The sequence below is a fragment of the Oncorhynchus kisutch genome, linkage group LG6 (genome assembly GCF_002021735.2).
Source record: "Oncorhynchus kisutch isolate 150728-3 linkage group LG6, Okis_V2, whole genome shotgun sequence".
Lineage (NCBI taxonomy): Eukaryota > Metazoa > Chordata > Actinopteri > Salmoniformes > Salmonidae > Oncorhynchus > Oncorhynchus kisutch.
The window spans coordinates 29,091,264-29,117,586 of NC_034179.2; the positions used below are offsets into that span (position 1 = coordinate 29,091,264).

Sequence of the window (26,323 nt, forward strand, 5' to 3'; positions counted from 1 at the left end):
CAGTGGTTTTGGAGCAGGGGTTTCTTCCTTGCTGAGCGGCCTTTCGGGTTATGTCAATATGGGACTCGTTTTACTGTGGATGTATATACTTTTGTACCTGTTTCCTCCAGCATCTTCACAAGGTCCTTTGCTGTTGTTCTGGGATTGATTTGCACTTTTCGCACCAAAGTACTTTCATCTCTAGGAGACAGAATGTGTCTCCTTCCTGAGAGGTATGACAGCTGCGTGGTCCCATGGTGTTTATACGTGCGTACTATTGTTGGAAAATTACTTGAGTCATGCACAAAGTAGATGTCCTAACCGGCTTGCCAAAACTAAGTGTATGTAAACTTCCGACTTCAACTGTACATATGAGATTAGTAAAGTGGTATGTAAACATTATTAAAGTGGCCAGTGATTCCAAGTCTATGAATATAGGGTAGCAGCCTAAGGTGCAGGGTTGCGTAACTGGGTGGAAGCCGGCTAGTGGTGGCTATTTAACAGTCTGATGGCCTTGAGATAGAAGCTGTTTTTCAGTCTCTCGGTCCCAGCCTTGATGCACCTGTACTGACCTCGCCTTCTGGATGATAGCAGGGTGAACAGGCCGTGGCTTGGGTGGTTGATGTCGTTGATCTTTTTGGCCTTCCCGTGACATCAGATGCTGTAGGTGTCCTGGAGGGCAGGCAGTGTTCCCCCGGTGATGCGTTGGGCAGACCGCACAACCCTCTGGAGAGCCCTGCGGTTGCGGGCAGTGCTGTTGCCCTACCAGGTGGTGATACAGCCCGACAGGATGCTCTCAATTTGTGAGGGTTTTAGGGGCCAAGCCAAATTTCCTCAGCCTCCTGAGGTTGAAGAGGCGCTGTTGTGCCTTCTTCACCACACTGTCTGTGTGGGTAGACTATTTCAGATCTCCAGTGATATGTACGCAGAGGAACTTGAAGCTTACCATTTTCACCACTACGGTTGCCGTCGATGTGAATAAAGGCATGTTCCCTGTGCTGTTTGCTGAAGTCCACAATCAGCTCCTTTGTTTTGTGAACAGCATTATTACATAGGTATTCCTCTTGTCCAGAAGGGATAGGGCAGTGTGTAGTGTGATGGCGATTGCATCGTCTGTGGATCTATTGGGGCGGTAAGTAAATTGAAGTGGGTCAAGGGTGTCAGGTAAGGTAGAGGTGATATGATCCTTACCTAGCCTCTCAAAGTACTTCATGATAACAGAAGTGAATGCTAAGGGGCGGTAGTCATTTAGTTCAGTAACCTTTGCTTTCTTGGGTATAAGAACAATGCTGGATATCTTGAAGCAAAAGGGGACAGCAGACTGGGATAGGGAGACATTGAATATGTCCGTTAACACTCCAGCATGATCTGAGGATGTTCTGAGGATGTGGCTAGGGATGCCATAATCCTCGGCATCCTTGCGAGGGTTAACACGCTTAAATGTCTTACTCACGTCGGCCACGGAGAAGGAGAGCCCACAGTCCTTGGTAGCGGGCCGCGTCGGTGGCACTGTGTTATCCTCAAAGCAGGCGAAGAGCGTTTAGCTTGTCCAGAAGCAAGACGGTGTCCGCAATGTGGCTGGTTTTCCCTTTGTAGTCCGTGGTTGTCTGTAGACCCTGCCACATATGTCTCGTGTCTGAACCGTTGAATTGCAACTCCACTTTGTCTCTGTACTGACGTTTTGCCTGTTTGATTGCCTTATGGAGGGAATAACTACACTGTTTGTATTCGGCCATATTCCCAGTCACCTTGCCATGGTTAAATGCAGTGTGCACTTACTGTTAATGTCAGACTGACATACAGACAGATACACTCACACCGTTTTCTGAATCGGTGGCAGACAGGCTCATATTCTGTACTCACACACACACACACACGTTCACACGTATAATGTGAGAAATGGATCCGTATGAATGGGTGTGTAGTGTATGATGCCATGTCATATCATATCTAGACCGAGGACAGGACAGTAATGCACTGAGAATGAGCACTTCACACTACCGCCAACACCAGTCACTGTTAGAGAGATACAGAGAGCAGAGGGGGTGGGGGGTGGACTAAAAGATGACAGAGAAGGAACAATGAAACATGTAAATTGAAGTATATCTTTCATAGAGAAAGGAAGAATGAGAGAGAGAAACAGATTTATAAAAACACAGAGAAGATAGAGAGAGAGAGAGAGAGAGAGAGAGAGAGAGACATAGTGCAGGAGAGATAAAAAAAGGAGAGAGCAGAACAGAGGCAGGCTTTGCCAGTGGGCACATCATGGCAGCACACAGTGTGACTCTGACAGGGTGAGGGGGGCTTGGGTTGCACAGCCATACCCCCCAGCACACACCACCAGCTGCCTTATTGCTCACTGACATTTACACACACACACACGCACGCAGGCACGCACGCACGCAGGCACGCACACAAACACACACACACACACACATACATATATATACATATATATATAATAGATATAGATATATATATAGATACACATATATATGTGTGTATATGTGTGTGTGTGTGTGTGTGTGTGTGTGTGTGTGTGTGTGTGTGTGTGTGTGTGTGTGTGTGTGTGTGTGTGTGTGTGTGTATGGACAGAGATGTGAAGTGAAGTGAAGTAATGTCTCCAGCTGCTTTTTTAATGACTGCCTGAAACGGACTGAGTCTCCTCAACTGATTGCGCTGTTTTGTTCTTCTGTCGTGTGTTCTCTCTCCTCCCACAGACCCCCTGCGTGTGACCCTCTCCCCTAAGAGTCTGAAGACGGGCATCAGCAGTACCCTGTTCTTTACCTGTGCTGTGGAGGGTTCGCCAGAGTACACGGTGGCTTGGTACAGGAACACGGAACCTATAGTCCCAGACCAGCACATCTCTATACAGGGCTCCCACAACGACACCCTGCAGATCACAGCCGCTCAGAAGAGCCACTCTGGGGCCTACCAGTGCTTTGCCTCCCGCAAGGGCCACACCGCCCAGGACTTCTCTATCATACTGCTGGAGGGTAAGAGGATGAGAGAGGGAAGGAGGGAGGGAAGGTTGGATGGGAGGGTGGGAAGCAAGCAACGTTATTCTTACAGACAGGGCCGGTTCCAGGCATAAGCGACAGAAGAGGTGATGTTTTTTTGTTTGGAACTCAGTCGGGGTCTCAATTTATTACTGAGAGTATGAATAGTAAAATAACCTGGTTGCAATTTTGAAATTTGGTTGAGCATCAGCAATCTTTCTGTTGTTATGCCAGTCACTACATTTTTGATTGGTAGTTAGTTCTAGCCAGCTATCTAAACTTGTAGTAGTCATCACCGAATACTGACTGGGCACATGACCCTGACCTGCAGCGGGCACACATTGATTTTGTTAGCCATTCTCACTCAGATGTCATATTAACATGGCATAAGTCATTAATTGTTTTTTGAGTTGTAGGAATTTAGCTTTAGAGGCCCACACCAGAGTGCAATGCAGCCCCTATTTTGACATAATTCCTGACCTATAGCGGAATTTCTCATTTATGTTCCACCTCCGAAGAATGATGCAGGCTGCTAATACATATTCACATATTGGGGGATGGAATGTTGTGGAGATTTCCATGTGGAGGGGAGAAATAAAAACAAGTAGGGCACTGATAGCTGTCAGCGTAGCTAGTTAGCATGCTAACCTTATCTAGCTAGCTAATGTTATATGTTGTTGCAACACTAATCAAAAGATTAGCTAGCTGGCTGGCCTACTGTATGGCTGGTTCTGGAGCCTAGTGGTTAGAGTGTTGGGCCAGTAACTGAAAAGTTGCTAGATCGAATCCCTGAGCTGAACAATCTGTCGTTCTGCCCCTGAACAAGGCGGTTAACCCACTGTTCCTAGGCCATCACTGTAAATAAAAATGTGTTCTTAAATGACTTGCCTAGTTAAATAAAGGTTCAATAATAAAACAATTAAAAATACATTTGTCATAAGTATTTAGGGAAATCTTTGCCACAGATGGATATGGAAAACCAGTGTATTTTACTATTGTTATCTCCAAAGTTTTGGCATGTTCCATAAATTGCGGCCTTAAATCCACCATAGAAATAGAAAGAATAAAAGGTAATATTGATAGTCTATCTATTGAACGGTTTGGACTAGATTCTACATTGTAATGGACCCAGTGCAACCTTTGGTAGGCTTCTGGCAGGCTGCGCTACAGCAATGCCACGTCAGCCCGTGCTCAAGAAGCTTGTGGAATTTTCTTTTGCGGGTGCCTTTTCATTATAGGATAGACACTTGTGATTTCTAGCATGTAAAGTGTTGGTCCCATGTTTCATGAGCTGAAATAAAATATCTTATCAATGTTCCATGAATAAAAAGATGATTTCTCTCAAATGGTGTGCACTCATTTGTTTACATCCCTGTTAGTGAGCATTTCTCCTTTGCCAAGATAATCCATCCACCTGACAGGTGTGGCATATCAAGAAGCATGATCATTACACAGGTTCACGTTGTGCTAGGGACAATAAAAGGCCACTCTAAAATGTGTAGTTTTGTCACACAACACAATGCCACAGATGTCTAAAATTTTGAGGGAGTGTGCAATTGGTATGAATTGAATGTTAATTCCTCTAACATAAGCCGCCTCCAACGTTGTTTTAGAGAATTTGACAGTACGTCCAACCGGCCTCACAACCGCAGACCATGTGTACGGCGTCGTGTGGGTGAGCGGTTTGCTGATGTCAAAGTTGTGAACAGAGTGCCATATGGTGTCGGTGGGGTTATGGTATAGTTAGGCATAAGCTATGGACAATGAACACAATTGCATTTTATCAATGCCAATTTAAATGCACAGAGATACCATGACGAGATCCTGAAGCCCATTGTTGTGCCATTCACCCGCCGCCATCACCTCATGTTTCAGCAAGATAATGACAGCTCCATGTCGCCAGGATCTGTACACAATTCCTGGAAGCTGAAAATGTCCCAGTTCTTCGATGGCCTGTATACTCACCAGAGATGTCACCCATTGAGCATGTTTGGGATGCTCTGGATTGATGTGTACGGCAGCGTGTTCCAGTTCCCGCCAATATCCAGGACTTCGCACAGCCATTGAATAGGAGTGGGACAACATTCCACGGGCCACAATCAACAGCCTGATAAACTCTATGCAAAGGAGATGTGTCGCGATGCATGAGGCAAATGGTGGACACACCAGATACTGACTGGTTTTCTGTGACCAACTGAATCATATCTGTATTCCCAGTCATGTGAAATCCATAGATCAGGACCTAATGAATGTATTTCAATTGACTGATTTCCTTATATGAACTGTAACTATTTCTATTCAGTATATAAAATGTCATATATATTTTTGTTAGACAGCCTAGCTCAAACATTTGTGAAACTTTACAATTATAATTTGCTAATAAAGAAAACAAAACAAAAAAAACATACGTTTGCACCCCCTGTTTTAATTTGTTCCATGACTCAGGCGACCAAGTGTATGTTACGACAAAAAGCTGTTTGGCTCAGCCGAAGATTATTATATAGGTCAGTGGAGACTCGCGAAGAGAAAGAACTTTGCAGGGCTTTCTGATTAATAAACAATGCCATGCTGGTGGGTGGTAACATTCAAATGAAACTGTCCTGAAAAGAAACGTAGACTGAAAAGTATTAGCATGTCATAGCATAGGTGAAACACACGGCATTGGCACGGATAATATCCAAAGTTACCACTTCAATTTCCCACTTCAATCCCAAATATTTCATACTTTGACTAAAATTATGACTTTTTGAATTTTTGCACTTGTGGGTGTTTAAAACGGCTAAACTGTAACGGCTCTCTTCTATCTCCTCCTCTGACGAAGAGGTAGAACAAGGATCGGACCAAAATGCAGCGTGGCTATTGCAATCCATGTTTATTAATTAAATAAATAAACACAAACTTTACAAAAAACAATAAACGTAATGTGAAAACCGAAACAGCCCTATCTGGTGCAAACACAAAGACAGGAACAATCACCCACGAAAACACTCACAGAATATGGCTGCCTAAATATGGTTCCCAATCAGAGACAACGATAATCACCTGACTCTGATTGAGAACCGCCTCAGGCAGCCCTAGACTACTTAGACACCCCACAAAACCCTTAAGACAAAAACACACCACAATAACCCATGTCACACCCTGGCCTGACCAAATAATTAAAGAAAACACAAAATACTAAGACCAAGGCGTGACATAAACTTTCTCTCCACCCCATGGCAAAATTGATAGAATTTCAGGAAATAAGCTGTAAAACTGCAAATGATTTCTCTCTGCCCCATGGCAAAGGTAGTATTGCATTACATTCGTTATAAAATTGCAAAATGTTTCTCTCTGCTCCATGGCGAAATGTGTAGAATTGCAGGAAATTCACTTTTAAAATATAAATGTTTCTCTCCACATTCAAGAGAGGGGCCACTAAAATGTTTTGCCGCGGGGTGGGGTCCCCCCCAACCAAATCTCGCTTACAGATGTAGGATCTTAATTTTAGCCAGTTTGCAACAGCATAAAAAGAATCCTGCAGCAACAGGAAATGTTAATTATTATGTGGATTATAATTAATAGACATTTTTGTGGGGGTTGATATGTTTTTCGGAAGGGAAAATCAAGTCTGAAATTTCAAAGTGGAAATTCCAAACTTCAGAAGCCTTTTTAAACCTCAAATAACCTACACGTTTAAAATGTCCTGCATTCTCCTGCAACAGAGTGATCAAATTAAGATCCTACATCTGTAACATTATCTCACATTTCCCCTTTCTCTCTCTCTCTCTCTCTCTCTCTCTCTCTCTCTCTCTCTCTCTCGCTCTCTCTCTCTCTCGCTCTCTCTCTCTCTCGCTCTCTCTCTCTCTCTCGCTCTCTCTCTCTCTCTCTCGCTCTCTCTCTCTCTCTCTCTCTCTCTCTCTCTCTCTCTCTCTCTCTCTCTCTCTCTCTCCATCTATCTTTCCTGTAGACGGCACTCCTCGTATCGTGTCTTCCTTCAGTGAGCGCGTGGTCGCCCCCGGTGAGCCATTCTCCCTGATGTGTGCCTCCAAGGGAGCCCCACCCCCCTCCATCACCTGGACGCTGGACGATGAGCCTGTGGTGCGAGACTCCGCCTACAAGACCAGCCAGTACACCCTATCAGACGGCCTGACCGTGTCACATGTCAACGTCAGCAGCCCGGCCATCCGTGACGGGGGAGTGTATCGCTGCGCCGCACGCAACTCGGCCGGTAGCGCCGAGTACCAAGCGCGCATAAACGTAAGAGGTGCCTGTCTACTTTTCAATATACACGCACCCCACACCTGCACCTATACACGCACTGACAATAAGTATACAGTACAGAGACAGGTGGAGATGTGTGAGGAGTTAGACAAACGTGCAACACGTACACACATCCAAGACACATGCATACATGCACTAACACATACAGCGAGGTTTAGAGTCCATCATTTCACACACCCAACCCCAACCCTCCAACCGTCATCCCTCTTTCTTACTCTCTGTCTTTTTCTCTGTATGTGTGTCTCTCTCCCGCTCTCGCGTCCCTGTTTCTGTCTGTCTATGTCTTGCCCAGTGTGTGTTTCTCTCTCTTTTGCTGTGTGTCTGTCTACCTGGATGTCTCTCTGACTCCTGTCTCTATCTATCTGTTCTCATCAAGACCACAGCAAAGACCATGTCTGTTCTCATCAAGACCATAGGACAGTGTTACTGAGGGTAATGTAGTCAAACATGTGCATACACACCCATGCACACAATCACTTAGAAAACACATTAATAGATATTACAAATATTACCAGTATGATTGGGTTAAGGGGACATCACTAACCTCTTTCTCTACCCCTCAATCTGCCCCAATCACTCTCTACCCAACCTTTATCTTCACCCTCCCCAACCTTTATCTTCTCTCTACCCAACCTTTATCTTCTTCCTCCCCAACCTTTATCTTCTCCCTCCCCAACCTTTATCTTCTCCCTCCCCAACCTTTATCTTCTCCCTCCCCAACCTTTATCTTCTCCTTCCCCAACCTTTATCTTCTTCCCCCCCAACCTTTATCTTCTCCCTCCCCAACCTTTATCTTCTCCCTCCCCAACCTTTATCTTATCCCTCCCCAACCTTTATCTTCTCCCTCCCCAACCTTTATCTTCTCCCTCCCCAACCTTTATCTTCTCCCTCCCCAACCTTTATCTTCTCCCTCCCCAACCTTTATCTTCTCCCTCCCCAACCTTTATCTTCTCCCTCCCCAATCTTTATCTTCTCCCTCCCCAACCTTTATCTTCTCTGCTCCCCTTTTCTCCCATGTCCTCCTCCCCTCTCTCTCCTCTTCCACCCCTGTCTCCTCCTCCCTTTCCCCCCTTCTTCTTCCTCCTTTTTCCCTCCTCTCCTCCACTCCCCTCGTCCTCCCTCTCTTTTCTGTGTCTCCAGGTTCTCCTAGGATCAGGGAGATGCGTGACATCACGGCTGTGGCAGGAAGGAACACCTTTATAACCTGTCGTGTGATTGGTTACCCCTACTACTCTATCAAGTGGTTTAAGGACGGCATGCTGCTGCCTGACAACCATCGCCAGGTGGTGTATGAGAATGGAACCCTGAGGCTGAGTGATGTGCAGAAGGGCATGGACGAGGGTACCTACCTGTGTAGTGTGCTCATCCAGCCACAGACCTCCATCGACCAGACTGTCCACGTCACTGTCAAAGGTAGGGGACTAGACAGGGTTGGAGGACAGGGGGTGGGGGCAAAGGTGGCATAGGTAAGGCAAAGGGGGAATGGATGATGTGTTACACTAAATCTACCAATGACAGGATGTTACCGCTCACTCCAGTGCAATGGATTTGTTGAAAGTCACCAATGTTTGGGCAAGGTTTCTTCCTAGTCGTAAAGAGGCAATCAGCTTAACAGGGTGGTCACACCATGGTGTTAAAAGCATCTAGCTTTATGTGAATGTGTAAGTGTGTTTGTTGGGTGGTAAGCATGTGTGCTTTAGGTGTGTTTGTGTGTGGGTGTTGGGGGGTCTATAGAAGTCTGTGTGTGCGTGTGCACGTGTGTTTGTGTGTGTCTCTGATTTAATTAGATGAATCATAATGAGGCCCAGATTAAATCCCCCAGACGTCTTTGCTGTAGCACCACTCCACCCCCTTCCGCGACCATGGCAACGGAATGACTTCCTCCGCCAGTTGGCCTGTAATCAGAGCACTTATTATGGGCTGGTGGAGATGGAAGCGGGTCAGGGATGGGACCTCTAACCTCTGACCTCTGTAACCTCTGCCCCCTAGTGCCACCCCTGATCCAGCCCTTTGATATCCCCTCCACGTCGGTGGGAAAGCTGATGTACATTGCCTGCGTGGTGTCGTCAGGTGACATGCCCATCCGCATCACCTGGCACAAAGACGGGCAACTCATCGTGCCTGGTTCCGCCTCTGGTGTTGGCATAGAGACCAAGGAATTCATGAGCTCCTTGCAGATCTCCAAGGTGACGCTGAAGCACAACGGCAACTACACCTGCATCGCTAGCAATGCCGCGGCAACCGTCAGCTGGGAAAGACAGCTGGTCGTCACCGGTGAGAGAGGGAGGAGGGGAGGAGAGGATGGAGGGAGGGAGGAGGAGAGGAGAGGATGGAGGGAGGGAGGGAGGGAGGGAGGGAGGGAGGGAGGGAGGGAGGGAGGGAGGGAGGGAGGGAGGGAGGGAGGAGGGGAGGAGAGGATGGAGGGATGGAGGAGGAGAGGAGAGGATGGAGGGAGGGAGGGAGGAGGGGAGGAGAGGATGGAGGGAGGGAGGAGGGGAGGAGAGGAGAGGATGGAGGGAGGGAGGGAGGAGGAGAGGAGAGGATGGAGGGAGGGAGGGAGGAGGGGAGGAGAGGATGGAGGGATGGAGGGTGAGAAGGAGAGGAAGGATTGGAAGATAAGTGGTGTTGAAGAATTTTAGAAAGATAAAGAATGAATGCATGGACAGACTGGTTATAGAAGCTGGAAGATATTAAGAAAACACAGGATTGGATAATAATTGAAGAATATCCACCATTTTAGAGATGCTGTTGTCAATTATAATGACTGTACTAACTATAACCTCTCCTCCCTCAGTTCCCCCTCGCTTCGTGGTCCAGCCCAACAACCAGGATGGGATCTATGGGAAGGCAGGAGTACTAAACTGCTCTGTGGAGGGATACCCCCCTCCCAAAGTCATGTGGAAACATGCCAAAGGTAAAGACCAACACCCGGCAGCACTAACAACATCAGCTATCGAACTGTCTACTATTCTATGTATCATAGTTAAAGAACTTGTACAATAAAGTTGAATTGATGATGGAAGATAAAATTAGCAAATGTTTTTATTTTTATTCTCTACTGTAACATCATAACTAATGTACATCCAAGCGTAAGATTAGAGACCATTATAACCATGCGTAACTTTGACTTGACACGACCGTGCCGTTCCTCCCTGTAGGTATAGGGAACCCCCAGCAGTACCACCCTGTGCCTCTGACTGGTCGGATCCAGATCATGTTCAACGGCTCCCTGCTGATTCGGCACGTCCTAGAGGACGACCGTGGATACTACCTCTGTCAGGCCTCAAATGGAGTGGGCTCTGACATCAGTAAGAGCATGGTCCTCACCGTCAAGAGTGAGTTCATCTGTCTCTCACTAGGTCTCTCTCTCTCCCTCTCTCTCTCGTTCTCTCTTTCTTTCTTCCTTTCTCTCATTCTCTCTCAATTCAATTCAAGGGGCTTTATTGGCATGGAAACATATGTTTACATTCCCAAAGCAAGTGAAATTGATGAACAAAAGTGAAATAAACAATAAAAAGTCAACAGTAAATATTACTGTTCCAAAATAACATTTCAAATGTCATATTATGTCTATATACAGTGTTTTAAAGATGCGCAAATAGTTCAAGTTTAAAAAAAGGAAAATATATAAACATAAATATGGGTTGTATTTACAATGGTGTTTGTTCTTCACTGGTTGCCATTTTCATGTGGCAACAGGTCACAAATCTTGCTGCTGTGATGGCACACGCTGGTATTTCACACAATAGATATGTTAGTTTATCAAAATTGGATTTGTTTTTTCAAATAATTATTTGTGCGTCTGTATAATCTGAGGGAAATATGTGTCTCTAATATGGTCATACATTTGTCAGGAGGTTAGGAAGTGCAGCTCAGTTTCCACCTCATTTTGTGATCAGTGTGCACATAGCCTGTCTTCTCTTGAGAGCCAGGTCTGCCTTTCGGCGACCTTTCTCAATAGCAAGGCTATGCTCACTGAGTCTGAACATAGTCAGCTTTCCTTAATGTTGTGTCAGTCACATTGGTCAGGTATTCTGCCACTGTGTAGTCTCTCTTTAGGGCCAAATAGCATTCTATTTTGCTCCGTTTTCTGGTTAATTCTTTGCAATGTGTCAAGTAATTATCTCTTTGTTTTCTTATGATTTGGTTGGGTCTAATTGTGTTGCTGTCCTGGGGCTCTGTGGGGTGTGATGTGTTTGTGAACAGAGCACCAGGACCAGCTTTCTTAGAGGACTCTTCTTCAGGTTCATCTCTCTGTCGGTGATGGCTTTGTTATGGAAGGTTTGGAAATCGCTTCCTTTAAGGTGCTTGTAGAATTTAACGTCTCTTTTCTGGATTTTGATAATTAGTGGGTATCAGCCTAATTCTGCTCTGCATGCATTATTTGGTGTTTTACGTTGTATGAGGAGGATCTTTTTTTCAGAATTCTGCGAGTCTCAATTTGGTGTTTCTTGGTTGGTGAGTGGTCCTCAGACATCACAACCAAAAAAAGGCAATGGGTTCTATAACCGATTCAAGTATTTTTAGCCAGATCTTAATTGGTATGTGAAATTTTATGTTCCCTTTTGATGGCATAGAAGGCTCTTCTTGCCTTGTCTCTCAGATTGTTCACATCTTTGTGGAAGTTACCTGTGACACTGATGTTTAGGCTGAGGCATGCATAGTTTTTTGTGTGCTCTAGGGCAACAGTGTCTAGATGGAATTTCTATTTGTGGCCCAGGCGACTGAACCTTTTTTGGAACACCATTATTTTGGTCTAACTGAGATTTACTGTCAGGGCCCAGGTCTGAATGAATCTGTGCAGAAGATCTAGGTGCTGCTGTAGGCCCTCCTTGGTTAGGGACATAAGCACCAGATCATCAGCAAACAGTAGACATTTGACTTCAGATTCTAGTAAGGTGAGGCCAGGTGCTGCAGACTGTTCTAGTGCCCTCACCAATTTGTTGATATGTATGTTGAAGAGGGTGGGGCTTAAGCTGCATCCCTGTCTCACCCCACGTCCCTGTGGAAAGAAATATGTGTTTTTTTGCCCATTTTAACCACACACTTGTTGTTTGTGTACATAGATTTGATAATGTTTGATGTTTTTCCCCCAACACCACTTTCCATCAATTTGTATAGCAGACCCTCATGCCAAATTGAGTCAAAGGCTTTTTTGAATTCAACAAAGCATAAGAAGACTTTGCCTTTGTTTTGCTTTGTTTGTTTTTGAATTAGTGTGTGCAGGGTGAATTTGTGGTCTGTCGTATCGTAATTTGTTAATAAGCCAAATTTATGTTAGCTCAGTTCATTGTTTTTACTGAGTTTGCTGTTAATGATAATGCAGAGTATTTTCCCAAGGTTGCTGTTGACCAATATCCCACGATAGTTATTGGGGTCAAATTTGTCTCCACTTTTGTGGATTGGGGTTATCAGTCCTTGGTTACAAATATTGGGGAATATGCCAGAGCTGAGGATGATGTTAAAACGTTTGGAATGTGTGGTCTGTATATTTGATCATTTCATGTACTGTAGTATGCCATCAACACCACAGGCCTTTTTGGGTTGGAGGGTTTGTATTTTGTCCTGTAGTTCATTCAATGTAATTGGAGAATTCAGTGGGTTCTGGTAGTGTTTAATAGCTGATTCTAAGATTTGTAATTGATCATGTATATGTTTTTGCTGTTTGTTCTTTGCTATAGATCCAAATGATTGGAGACTGGGTTTATTCACATCCCCATTCTGGATAGATAACTCTTCGTTTTGTTGTTTGTTTAGTGTGTTCCAATTTTACCAGAAGTGGTTTGATTCTATGGATTCTTCGATTACATTGAGCTGATTTCTGACGTGCTGTTCCTTCTTTTTCCGTAGTGTATTTCTTTATTGTTTTAGTGGTTTAGCACAGTGAAGACACAGACTCAGGTTGTCTGGATCTCTATGTTTTTGTTTGGATAGGTTTCTCAATGTCTTTCTTAGGTTTTTTAATTCTTCATCAAACTATTTGTCATTGTTGTTCATTTTCTTAGGTTGTCTGCTTGAAATGGTTTGATTTGATAAGGGAAGCTGAAAGGTCAAATATACTGTTTAGGCTTTTTACTGCCAAGTTTACACCTTCACTATTACAGTGACATTTTTTGCCCAGGAAGTTGTCTAAAAGGGATCGAATTTCTTAATATTATACAGTTTCTTTGGCTGTTATGCCTCATGATTGAGTATTGCTCTGTTCAGGTAGACTGTGATTTTGCTGGGATCTAATAGGGGTGTTAGTGGGCTGACTGTGAAAGCTCTGAGAGACTCTGGGTTGAGGTCAGTGATGAAGTAATCTACAGTACTACTGCCAAGGGATGATGTGTATCTACCATAGGAGTCTCCTCGAAGCCTACCATTGACTATGTACAGACCCCGCGTGTGACAGAGCTGCAGTAGTTGTGACCTATTTTTGTTGGTTGTTTTGTCATAGTTGTGTCTAGGGGGGCATATTTGGGAGGGAATACTGTTTGCTGAGAGTGTCAGGTTCTTGTCCAGTTTTGGCATTTAGGTTGTCACAGACTTGTACATGTCCCTGGGCCTGGAAATGGTTGATCTCACCCTCTAGGATGGAGAAGTTGTCATTGTTAAAGTATGAGGATTCTATTGGAGGGATATAGGTAGCACACATGAGGACATTTTCCTCTGTGGCGATAATTTCTAGCCAGATGTAAAATGTTCCTGTTTTGACTAATTTAATAGAGTGTGTTAGGTCTGCTCTATACCAAATTAGCCCACCCCCTGAGTCTCTTCCCTGTTTCATACCTGGTAGTTTAGTGGAATGGACTACCAGTTCTCTGTAACCTAGAGGGCAACCAGTGGGTCCGTCTCCTCTATACCATGTTTCTTGTAGGAGGACAATGTCTGTATTTCCAATTTATTTTATGAAGTCTGGATTCCTGCTCTTTAGGCCAAAGTCAGATGACCTCAGACATTGTATATTCCAGAATGAGATAGTAAAATATATGTGTTCCATAGTGTCTAGTGTTTTGTGTGGTTTAGGCCCAGACCATTACAGTAGGTGTGAGCAGAGCATGTTGTCTCACTCTGTCTCTCTCTTTCTCTCTTTAATTTTCTCTCATTCTCTTCCTCACACTTGTCATTCATCCCCCCCTCCTGTTTGACCCCAGCCCTGGGCTACACTTCATTAACCCTCTTCAGGAGGAGGGTTGGCTCTAAACTTAAATACCACTCTCTCTAAGTCTCCCAGACTGGTGTGTGTGTCTGTGTGTGCATGTTGATTGATTTGTTCCTCCAGTCTGTGTGTCTTTTTGTCTGTCTATGGCTATGGTGGGGTAGGAAAGGTTCTGATGAATTAGTGATGAAAACAAAACAGCAGGAACCCTTCAGATCAATAACCCATGTTGGCAAAGAGGAGGGAAGGAGGGAAAAGGAGAGGAGGGAAGGAGGTAGACGGGGAAGAGAGGAGGGGGTGTGAGAGGGCCACGAGGGCTCGGAGCGTGAAATGAAAATAGAGAGTGATGGAGGGAATAAATTGAGATTTCTATTTTCAACACACCTGTACAGTACCTTGATTTTTCTAATACCATCCCTCTTTCCTTCTCTCATTCCCCCATATCTATTCATCACATTCATTAATATTTCTCTCTGTGTGTGTGTCTCCAGTTCCAGCCATGATCACGTCGCACCCCAACACCACCATGGCCATCAAGGGCCAGATGAAGGAGCTGAACTGCACAGCGCGGGGCGAGCAGCCCATCATCATCCGCTGGGAGAGGGGCGACACAGTCATCGACGCCGAGAGGAACCCCCGCTACTCCATCACCATCAACAAGAAGGGGGACGAGGTTATCTCCACACTCAAGGTCAGACACTGAGAAAAGAGGGGAAAATGTTGAGAGAGAATTGGAGGGCATTAGAATTTTAGCCCAATTGAGTTGAGATCAGAGTACAAAAAGGGTTATTTTGTGTGTTGCTGTTCCCCATGTAGCTGAAGCCAGCGGAGCGCGGGGACTCAGTCTTCTTCTCCTGCCACGCCATCAACTCATACGGAGAGGGCCGAGGACTCATCCAGCTTACCGTGCAAGGTGCCTATCTCTCTCACTCTGCTATTACTGCACATAGGCTCACTGTTGACCGACCAGTGATTGAGGTTAAATGTATACCCACACACAGAGCCTCCTGACCCTCCTGAGTTGGAGGTGAGAGAGGTGAAGGACCGAAGTATGAACCTGCGCTGGATCCAGAGGTTCGATGGCAACAGCATCATCACCAGCTATGACATAGAGTATAAGAACAAGTCTGGTACGAGTCCAACCAGTCCAACCCTGTAAACCCTCACATCCCTATTGTCCTCGATCTAACTCCCTTTTCTCTGGTCCTCTAATGTCCTCTCTATCTGCTTCTATTTGTTACAGATACTTGGGATCACAAGTACACCACCAGAAACATCTCCCCCACTAACAACCAGGCTAACATCGTGGAGCTGCACCCTGCCTGTGTCTACAGCATCCGCATGTACTCCTTCAACAAGATCGGACGCAGCCAGCCTAGCAAGGAGCTCACCATCAGCACTGAGGAAGCACGTAAGTCTAACCGCAAACGCGCACGCAAACACACACACATGCACAAGCACGCACACACACACAAACATACACACACACATAGACACACACTTATTTAAAATTATGTCTTGTTTGGTGCTATTGAAACCCTTATTTCAACCTCTCACCTCAACAGAACCTGATGGGCCCCCTATGGAAGTGATCCTCCAACCAATGACGTCTCAGAGCATACGGGTCACATGGAGGGTAAACTTCATTAACCATCATGCCTCTCTTCCTTTATGCTGTAATACCATAATAAGTGAGACATTCAAACTAACTGTCATTAATCTCCAGTCAGGTTCCTAACAGAGCTGTCCCTTGCCTCTCCCTCTCAGGCCCCCAGAAAGGAGCTTCAGAACGGGTTGATCCGGGGGTACCAGATCGGTTACCGTGAGAACGGGCCGGGCAGTAACGGCCAATACAGCATTGTGGAGATGAAGGCCACAGGGGACAGTGAGGTGTACACCCTGGACAACCTGAAGAAGTTTGCCCAGTATGGAGTGGTGGTCCAGGCCTTCAACAGGGCTGGCACTGGTCCCTCTAGCACTGAGATCAATGCTACCACACTGGAGGATGGTAAGACCGGAGGGAGGGAGGTTAGGGAAAGAGGGGGATAGATGATGGTAGAGGGAGGGAGCTAGAGAGAGAGAGAGATCTAGAGAGAGATCTAGAGAGAGATCTAGAGAGAGATCTAGAGAGAGATATAGAGAGAGGTCTAGAGAGAGATCTAGAGGGAGATCTAGAGAGAGATCTAGAGAGAGATCTAGAGAGAGATCTAGAGAGAGATATAGAGAGAGATATAGATAGAGATCTAGAGAGAGATCTAGAGAGAGATCTAGAGGGAGATCTAGAGAGAGATATAGAGAGAGATAGCGAGAGAGAGAGATTCATACTTTGCTAGTACAACGGGTAGATTTCTTTAAGTTGTCAACAGGAATAGAAAATAGAGTCCAATCATGTAAGAATAGAGTGGAAAAGCAGTAAATAAAGATGCACCCACACATTGATTCAGTTGTGCAAACACTCTCACACACACAGTCTCTGAGACAAAATGGAGGAAATGAACATGCAGCACATCCCCCATCATTCTCCTGTTTTAATTAGCTCCCTCAGTAGACTGAGAGAGCGAGAGACCCCATTACTCTCTGAATATGCCTGCCCACTCTACCTCTCTCTATCTCCCTCTCCCTCTCTCTCTGTCTCGTCCTCTCCCTCTCTCCCCTTCATTGGTTATCTCTATATCTCCCTCTCTCTCTCTTTCGTCCTCTCCCTCTCTCCCCTTCATTGGTCATCTCTCTATTCCCTCTCTCGTTTACACCATTTTTTTGTTGATTCATTCCATTTTTTCTCTCCTGAATCTATTTCTCCCTTTGCTTTCATTGGGTGATCCCCCTTCTCCTTCTTTCGCTACTCTCTGTTTTATCTTTACATCAGACAGACAACATCTTAGTCCCTCAGTCTCCCCCCGTGTGTACAGCCTTAATGATAGAGATAGATGTAGATCCTGATTATGATAATTAGTTAGTAGTGATGGTAACTACAACACACACTCTCTGTCTTTCTCTGTCTCTGTCTGCTTGCTGCTGTTTCTACAGCTGCAATTATCACACAGCTGGACACATTGTCCTCCGTCCGCACACTTCTGCTTTTTATCCGCCGTCTGCCTCTCATCACCATCCCCCCTTCCTCCAAGTTAACCCTTAACAGTCAAGACTCGCCTGGTAAATGATACAGTGTATTCCTCTTTCCCTTTTCCCTTATACCTGCCTCTCTCTCTGCCATCCCTCACTTTATACTTCTCTCTTTCTCTCTTCATTGCAGTGATTGAAAATTGAAGATTGGAATAAATAGTATTTTGGGAATGTTATGCAGTTTCTTACTATTACTGTATCTCCGTCCTATTAGTCACAGACAGCTGTGTTCAATAAGGTACACTATGGTCCTCTGTGATGTTAACCGTTGACCTCTCTCCTACCCCCAGTGCCCAGCCAGCCGCCCCAGAACGTGCGGGCTATCTCGGTGACCTCAGACGAGGCGGTGATCACGTGGGCGGAGCCACCGCGTCTGACGCTGCATGGCGTGTTGAAGGGCTACCGTGTGGTGTTCTGGTCCCTCTTCCCCGACGGAGGTGGGTGCTGTGGGGGCCAGGCACAGGGGCCGATGCAGAGTAATTATCACTACTATCATTCTAACTCCACCCCAAACCCATGGCCTCACCTGCCTGTCTATCTGTCTGTGTGTCTGAACACATAACACACTCCCAAACTCTGCCCTAGCCTGCCCCACACCCCATTCCCTATCTGTCTCCTAACCCTTCACACACTCCATTCCCCATCTGTCTCCTAACCCTTCACACACTCCCAAACTCTGCCCTAGCCTGCCCCACACCCCATTCCCTATCTGTCTCATAACCCTTCACACACTCCATTCCCTATCTGTCTCCTAACCCTTCACACACTCCCAAACTCTGCCCTAGCCTGCCCCACACCCCTTCTCCTCATCTGTCTCCTAACCCTTCACACACCCCATTCCCTATCTGTCTCCTAACCCTTCACACACTCCATTCCCTATCTGTCTCCTAACCCTTCACACACCCCTTCTCCTCATCTGTCTCCTAACCCTTCACACACTCCATTCCCTATCTGTCTCCTAACCCTTCACACACTCCATTCCCTATCTGTCTCCTAACCCTTCACACACCCCTTCTCCTCATCTGTCTCCTAACCCTTCACACACTCCATTCCCCATCTGTCTCCTAACCCTTCACACACCCCATTCCCTATCTGTCTCCTAACCCTTCACACACCCCTTCTCCTCATCTGTCTCCTAACCCTTCACACACTCCATTCCCTATCTGTCTCCTAACCCTTCACACACCCAATTCCCCATCTGTCTCCTAACCCTTCACACACCCCATTCCCTATCTGTTTTCTAACCCTTCACACACCCCTTCTCCTCATCTGTCTCCTAACCCTTCACACACCCCATTCCCTATCTGTTTTCTAACCCTTCACACACCCCTTCTCCTCATCTGTCTCCTAACCCTTCACACACCCCTTCTCCTCATCTGTCTCATAACCCTTCACACACTCCATTCCCTATCTGTCTCCTAACCCTTCACACACCCAATTCCCCATCTGTCTCCTAACCCTTCACACACCCCATTCCCTATCTGTTTTCTAACCCTTCACACACCCCTTCTCCTCATCTGTCTCCTAACCCTTCACACACCCCATTCCCTATCTGTTTTCTAACCCTTCACACACCCCTTCTCCTCATCTGTCTCCTAACCCTTCACACACCCCATTTCCTATCTGTTTTCTAACCCTTCACACACCCCTTCTCCTCATCTGTCTCCTAACCCTTCACACACTCCATTCCCTATCTGTCTCCTAACCCTTCACACACCCAATTCCCCATCTGTCTCCTAACCCTTCACACACCCCATTCCCTATCTGTTTTCTAACCCTTCACACACCCCTTCTCCTCATCTGTCTCCTAACCCTTCACACACCCCTTCTCCTCATCTGTCTCCTAACCCTTCACACACTCCATTCCCTATCTGTCTCCTAACCCTTCACACACCCCATTCCCTATCTGTTTTCTAACCCTTCACACACCCCTTCTCCTCATCTGTCTCCTAACCCTTCACACACCCCATTCCCTATCTGTCTCCTAACCCTTCACACACCCCATTCCCTATCTGTCTCCTAACCCTTCACACACCCCTTCTCCTCATCTGTCTCCTAACCCTTCACACACCCCTTCTCCTCATCTGTCTCCTAACCCTTCACACACTCCATTCCCTATCTGTCTCCTAACCCTTCACACACTCCATTCCCTATCTGTCTCCTAACCCTTCACACACTCCATTCCCCATCTGTCTCCTAACCCTTAACACACCCCATTCCCTATCTGTCTCCTAACCCTTCACACACCCCTTCTCCTCATCTGTCTCCTAACCCTTCACACACTCCATTCCCTATCTGTCTCCTAACCCTTCACACACCCAATTCCCCATCTGTCTCCTAACCCTTCACACACCCCATTCCCTATCTGTTTTCTAACCCTTCACACACCCCTTCTCCTCATCTGTCTCCTAACCCTTCACACACCCCATTCCCTATCTGTTTTCTAACCCTTCACACACCCCTTCTCCTCATCTGTCTCCTAACCCTTCACACACCCCTTCTCCTCATCGGTCTCCTAACCCTTCACACACTCCATTCCCTATCTGTCTCCTAACCCTTCACACACCCCATTCCCTATCTGTTTTCTAACCCTTCACACACCCCTTCTCCTCATCTGTCTCCTAACCCTTCACACACCCCATTCCCCATCTGTCTCCTAACCCTTCACACACCCCTTCTCCTCATCTGTCTCTCTATGGGATTTACCTGGAATATATTATTTGTATGTTTACCTTGCCCCCTTGAGCCGAACCTGTATTTTCCTCCCAATTTGTGAATTGTGATATATGAACACACAAGGCTTAATCTCTCTCTCACTCTCTCTCTCTCTCTCTCTCTCTCAGAATGGGGAGAGATGCAAAACATCACTACAACTCGTGAGCAGGTGGAGCTGAGAGGGCTGGAGAAGTTTACTAACTACAGTGTCCAGGTGCTGGCCTACACACAGGCTGGGGACGGGGTCAGGAGCAATGTCCTGTACATCCAAACCCGCGAGGACCGTGAGTACACGCACACATGTGCATTTGTGCAGACACACACACGTGCAAACACTCTCTGTCAACACACACATATACATTATCCTCCCACTGATATCGACTTTAACCCATATATACACTACCATTCCAAAATCTGGGGTCACTTAGAAATATCCTTGTTTTTGAAAGAAAAGCACAATTTTTGTCCATTAAAATAACATCAAATTGATCAGAAATACAGTGTAGACATTGTTAATGTTGTAAATGACTATTGTAGCTGGAAACAAAATATTTTTTCATGGAATATCTACATAGGCATACAGAGGCCCCTTATCTTCATCCATCCCTCCTGTGTTCCAATGGCACGTTGTGTTAGCTAATTCAAGTTTATCATTTTAAATGGCTAATTGATCATTAGAAAACCCTTTTGCAATTATGTTAGCACAGCTGAAAACTGTTGTCCTGATTAAAGAAGCAATAAAACTGGCCTTCTTTAGACTAGATGAGTATCTGGAGCATCAGCATTTGTGGGTTCAATTACAGGATCAAAATGGCCAGAAACAAAGACTTGGATTAGTTAAGACAACGTGCCATTGGAACACAGGAGTGATGGTTGCTGATAATGGGCCTCTGTACACCTATGTATATATTCCATAAAAATGTGTTGTTTCCAGCTACGATAGTCATTTACAACATTAACAATGTCTACACTGTATTTCTGATCAATTTGCAGTTATTTTAATGGACAAAAAATGAGCTTTTCTTTCAAAAACAAGGACATTTCTAAGTGACCCCAAACTTTTGAACGGTAGTGTATATTTAAGCAATAACGCCCAAGGAGGTGTGGTATATGGCCAATATACCACGGCTAAGGGCTGTTCATACGCACAACGCAAGGCGGTGTGCCTGGATACAGCCCTTAGCCATGATATATTGGCCATATACCACAAACCCCCAAGGTGCCTCATTGCTATAATACACTTTTTACCAATGTAATTAGAGCAGTAAAAATATGTGTTTTGTCATACCCATGGTATACTGTCTGATATACCACGGCTGTCAGCCAATCAGCATTCAGGGCTCGAACCCCCCAGTCTATAAATATATATATACCACAGAAAGATAGAACCACAGTCACACTGAGATGCACACTGCTTGGAAGAGAGGAGAAGCTCAGAGGAAGGCTGTATGTGTGTTCATGGGGGGATAGAGAAGAGTGTCAGGGTGTATCTCAAGCCCATGACTAAAGCTCATTTGTGTAGTGAGGCCCCATTACCAGTGATAATGAGAATTAAGAGGCTTTGGGCCCATGGCTAAGGGCTCGAGACTAGAGATAGGGGATAGGGGATAGAAGAGGAGGGGTAGAGGCAGAATGAGGGAGAGGAAGGGGACTGATCCACAGCACCCAGCCCTGCAGCCCACAGCCCCCCTGGACACAAGTAGCCAACCAGCCAGGTAGCCAGGCAGCCAGGCAGTCAGGCAGCCAGGCAGCCAGGCAGCCAGGCAGTCAGGCAGCCAGGCAGTCAGGCAGCTAGGCAGCCAGGCCCAGGAATGAACTCCTCCTGGATTAGAGATAATTAATTTTGTGCTTACACCATTGAAGGCGGGATTACAGGCCGATCCCTGTCTCCTTCACTCCCCTAAACAGGAGGAGGAGGGGGATGGAGAGAGAGAGGAGAATGGGAGGGAGAGAGGGAGAGGTGGCACAGCTGGGCCTGCCCGGGCGAAGGAGCGAGAGACAAAAGATGAAAAGAAAGAAAAAATGGGTTGATTGATGGAGGACAAGAGACATGTTAGCCCTCCTCAGTTTGCCCTGCTTTACTAGATGCTTTGTTAACTCTTTGTAGTACTTCCTATATATATTGTTTTAGCCTTGGTGGTGCCTTAGACTTTATCTATGTTATCCCTCCTGTGCCACATGCTCTTCTTTGCTGGTCCATGGTATTTGAGGCTCTTTGGGAGGCTGAGGTTGTACCTTTCTCTCTGAAGGCTTTTGGTAGCTGTGGTTTGGGATGCATAGTCATGGTGATGGTTAAGACCATGGTTAGATGTAGCTAGTTGTTCAGCAGTAGTGTACTGTAGGTGACTGTATATGACTCCTCATCACTGGGTTGTCTGACAGTGGATCAGACAGTCTGGACTGGGAACGTGCAGATTTTGGGCAGCAGATGGAGCTTAACCCGCCCCCCCTCCCATTCTGACATGAAGGCCCAGTTATGATAATTATGCATTTCTCCTATAACCCACCCCATCCCCCCTCTCATCTCCCCTTGGGGCTGCCCCTAACCCTCTCCTCCCTCACTCCCTCCCCTCCCCTCTCATGTCCCTGGTGTTATTCCTGCCATAATGTGGTTGAGATGGAGCCCCAGGAGATGGAGGGGGCCCAGAGAGACAGAGCAGGATTACTGGGGGGAGCAGGCTGCCCTGGGTGGGATAGAGAGGGAGGAGATAGGGGGTCCTGGATCTCTCTAACAGTCCTCCCTCTTCACTATAATCCGTAAAAGGATCCAGCAGGGTCAAGTGCATCAGGTCACATAATGCTACTGATCTCTATCTAGGGTTGGGTAGGTCCTTAATCTTTGTGCTTTAGGTCCTGTTGTACAGTACAGTACATGGAGAAAGGTCTAATGTAGTGTAGCCTCACAGTATTCATTTGAACCCTGTCCCTTGTAACCCAGGGAGACCCATGCATTTCTATCTGATGAACGGGTTGTGTTCTTAGAATAAAGTCCAGTGTTCTGTATGTGTGGACAGTGGGAGAGTATTGAGGCTTTATGTTGTTGATGACCGATAGAGTTATAAGGCTCTTTGGGCATCTCAGTCAAGTGGCCATGCAGTGAGCATGAGGAGCAGCCTGGTGTGTGTTAATCTGTTTAGGGGTTAGAGAGTTAGACTGTAGGGTGTCAGAGCAGAGCGAGGAGAGCAGAACTGCTGACCACGGTGTCTGAGTGAACATATGTCACCGCTGGCCCTGTTCTGGCCCGGGCCTGGCCTCTCCCCAGGGGACCTCCTCCAAGTCCTCCTAGAGCGGCTTACAGCACAGGATGAGACTGGCAATCTGCAAACTATCCTGCTCACTTTAACACGGCTTTAACACCCACGCGCACGGAAATAGCCACGGCCCTGCACACAGCCGTGTTTACTTGAACATGGCTTTAGTACCCAGTCACACACACGCACACACACACGCACACGCACGCACACACACTCACACACACACACATACACACACACACACACTCACACACACACACACACACACAGATACACATACACACAGATACACATACACACTCACACACACACACATACACATACACACACACTCACACACACACACACACACACACACACACACACACACACACACACACACACACACACACACACACACACACACACACACACACACACACACACACACACACACACACACACACACACACACACACACACACACACACACACACACAGCTCTGCTGACCTGTCTATGTGTTGTGTATCCTCTCCAGTCCCAGGTCCTCCAGCTGGTATCAAAGCCGTGCCCTCATCTCCCAACAGTGTGGTCGTGTCCTGGCTACCCCCCCTTAAACCCAATGGTGTCATCCGCAAGTACACCATCTACTGCTCCAGCCCAGGCTCCGGACAGCCTGTAAGTACCACTAAGAGGGCTGAGTATGGGATGGGGGAGGCGCAGTTACAGGTATTGGAGAGGCAGAGAATTAAGGCCCTAATGACAGGACATGATGTGAATGCATGATATAGCACTTGATGGAATTCATTAGTAACCAACACTCAGTGTGTGTGTGTGTGTGTGTGTGTGTGTGTGTGTGTGTGTGTGTGTGTGTGTGTGTGTGTGTGTGTGTGTGTGTGTGTGTGTGTGTGTGTGTGTGTGTGTGTGTGTGTTTGGGTGTGTCTCTATCTCACTGTGTTTGCACCGTCGCTTTATTTCCTGCCCTCCCAGATGAACAGATGAGGTTGTCTTGGCAACGTGATGAGACGTAGATATGCAAATGAAGCAGAGAACAAGCTCACACATGCCCACTGCAGCATCAGGAGCTCTCACATACACAGGTCTGCACGAGCTATGCAGTTTTCACACATCTACATTATTCTCTCTCTCTCACACACACATACACACACACACACACTAATTTTCTGGTGGCACACATTCAGACCACACACACACGATCCAATAAAATCCTGCTATCATGGAAGAATTCCACTTTCTTATCATTCACAAATCCTCACCCTATGTGGATGAGTACCATGTAAATGAGCATGGAGAAGAGGAGGGAGACGGGGGAGGGAGACGAGGGAGGGAGGAGCAGAGCAGGGTATCAGTCACACAGAGATGAGAGTGCTTTTGTTCCTCTTTTCATTATCTCTCTGTATCACTCCCTGGATCACCACGACACTGCTGCCTCCACGCTGGAGGAATGTTCTAATGTTCCTGTTACTCACCCCCCCAGAGCCCCGCATTCACCCCTTCTCCCTCCTCCCCTCCCTTCTTCTCTCTATCCCTCTGTCATACCCACCCTGCTCTCCAGCAAGCCTGGGTAGAGGCTGAGATAGGGAGGGAGAGAGAAAGAGAGAAAAAGGTAAATGAGGCAAATGGAAAAAGAGGTGAAGATGGGTATTGAGTGGTGAACAGATGAGGGAGGTGGTGCATGTGTGTGTGTGTGTGTGTGTGTGTGTGTGTGTGTGTGTGTGTGTGTGTGTGTGTGTGTGTGTGTGTGTGTGTGTGTGTGTGTGTGTGTGTGTGTGTGTGTGTGTGTGTGTGTGTGTGTGTGTGTGTGTGTGAGAGACACTGGATACTAAAGCCATGTTCAAGTAAACATGGCTGTGTGTGTGTGTGTTGGATGCCTGCATACATGCATGAGTTATACTCCTTAGTTCTAAACTCCTTAGTTCTCTTTCAAGTCATCTGGGCTTCCCTCATGCCATTAGACCATAGATGCCAAGCAGCCCCTCCAAAGTGCTACTGTACCATTATACCATGGTATTACACAGTGTTAATAATCGGACCTGTATCTCTCTCCTCCAGGCTCCCAGTGAGTATGAGGCCAACCCAGAGATGTTGTTCTACAGGATCACCCATCTGACCCGCGGTAAACAGTACCTCATCTGGGCCTCCGCCGTGACAACTGCTGGCCGCGGCAACATCAGCGAAAAGGTCACCGTGGAGCCTGCTGGGAAAGGTAAGGGAGGAGGGGGCGAGGGGTAATTGAGGAGGGATGGAGGGATTTGTGTAAAGGTTATTTAAAAAGAGAAGAAGAAAATAGAGGAAGAAGAATTTCAGAAATAGTCTGTCTTACACAGAGGGCTTTCATCTGTCTCTCTGTACCTTTCTCCTCTCTCTTGTCTTTCTTTCTCTCTTCTCTCTCCCTCTCTCCCTCTCTATCCCAAGTTCTTCCTCTCTCTCTCTCTCTCTCTCTCTCTCTATTGACTGACAGCTGTAGTATTGATTGAGGGCTGGCGGTGTAGCAGGAAACACTGTTGTTAATTATGTGGTGATGAACAGGGCCTACCCAGTAAACTGGCCCTTAGGGAGGGGGGTGGACAGGGATCAATACTGGGGAGAATCTATGGAGCATGGATGGACTGAGCGAGACGGAGGGATAGGAGGGGGGGGGGCACTCCAATGCTCTGCTCTGCTCTCATAACAGTGGGTAAAAGGAAACCCTCCATGCTAACCTACACAATACCAGGATCACTCAGCAAACACTAGAGAAAGATGTTTACACATCAAGAAAGTGAAAACAGAGCAGGGAGGTTAGAGTGTTTGTCTGGCTGTAAATGTACCTGGGTGCTTAAGTGTGTGAATGTGCATGTGTACGTGA

At 46.5% G+C, this 26,323-nt stretch overlaps 1 protein-coding gene across 3 annotated transcripts in view; it reads left to right on the forward strand.

The window, feature by feature from the left end:
* The window catches only part of LOC109891779 (Down syndrome cell adhesion molecule-like protein 1 homolog), a 90,359-nt gene that overhangs the window by 56,368 nt on the left and 7,668 nt on the right, over positions 1 to 26,323 (forward strand). The window contains exons 6-21 of one of the 3 annotated variants that reach the window (XM_031826545.1): positions 2,700 to 2,975; positions 6,928 to 7,224; positions 8,382 to 8,654; positions 9,231 to 9,515; positions 10,036 to 10,155; positions 10,400 to 10,576; positions 14,874 to 15,073; positions 15,199 to 15,295; positions 15,384 to 15,512; positions 15,626 to 15,793; positions 15,948 to 16,018; positions 16,150 to 16,390; positions 17,796 to 17,981; positions 20,349 to 20,504; positions 23,993 to 24,132; positions 25,528 to 25,681. In XM_031826545.1, coding sequence (XP_031682405.1) covers positions 2,700 to 2,975; positions 6,928 to 7,224; positions 8,382 to 8,654; positions 9,231 to 9,515; positions 10,036 to 10,155; positions 10,400 to 10,576; positions 14,874 to 15,073; positions 15,199 to 15,295; positions 15,384 to 15,512; positions 15,626 to 15,793; positions 15,948 to 16,018; positions 16,150 to 16,390; positions 17,796 to 17,981; positions 20,349 to 20,504; positions 23,993 to 24,132; positions 25,528 to 25,681 — 2,970 coding nt within the window. Of the gene's footprint in view, positions 1 to 2,699; positions 2,976 to 6,927; positions 7,225 to 8,381; positions 8,655 to 9,230; positions 9,516 to 10,035; positions 10,156 to 10,399; positions 10,577 to 14,873; positions 15,074 to 15,198; positions 15,296 to 15,383; positions 15,513 to 15,625; positions 15,794 to 15,947; positions 16,019 to 16,149; positions 16,391 to 17,795; positions 17,982 to 20,348; positions 20,505 to 23,992; positions 24,133 to 25,527; positions 25,682 to 26,323 lie in introns of those variants that run through there. The other 2 variants (XM_031826546.1, XM_031826547.1) reach the window with 2 other exon arrangements.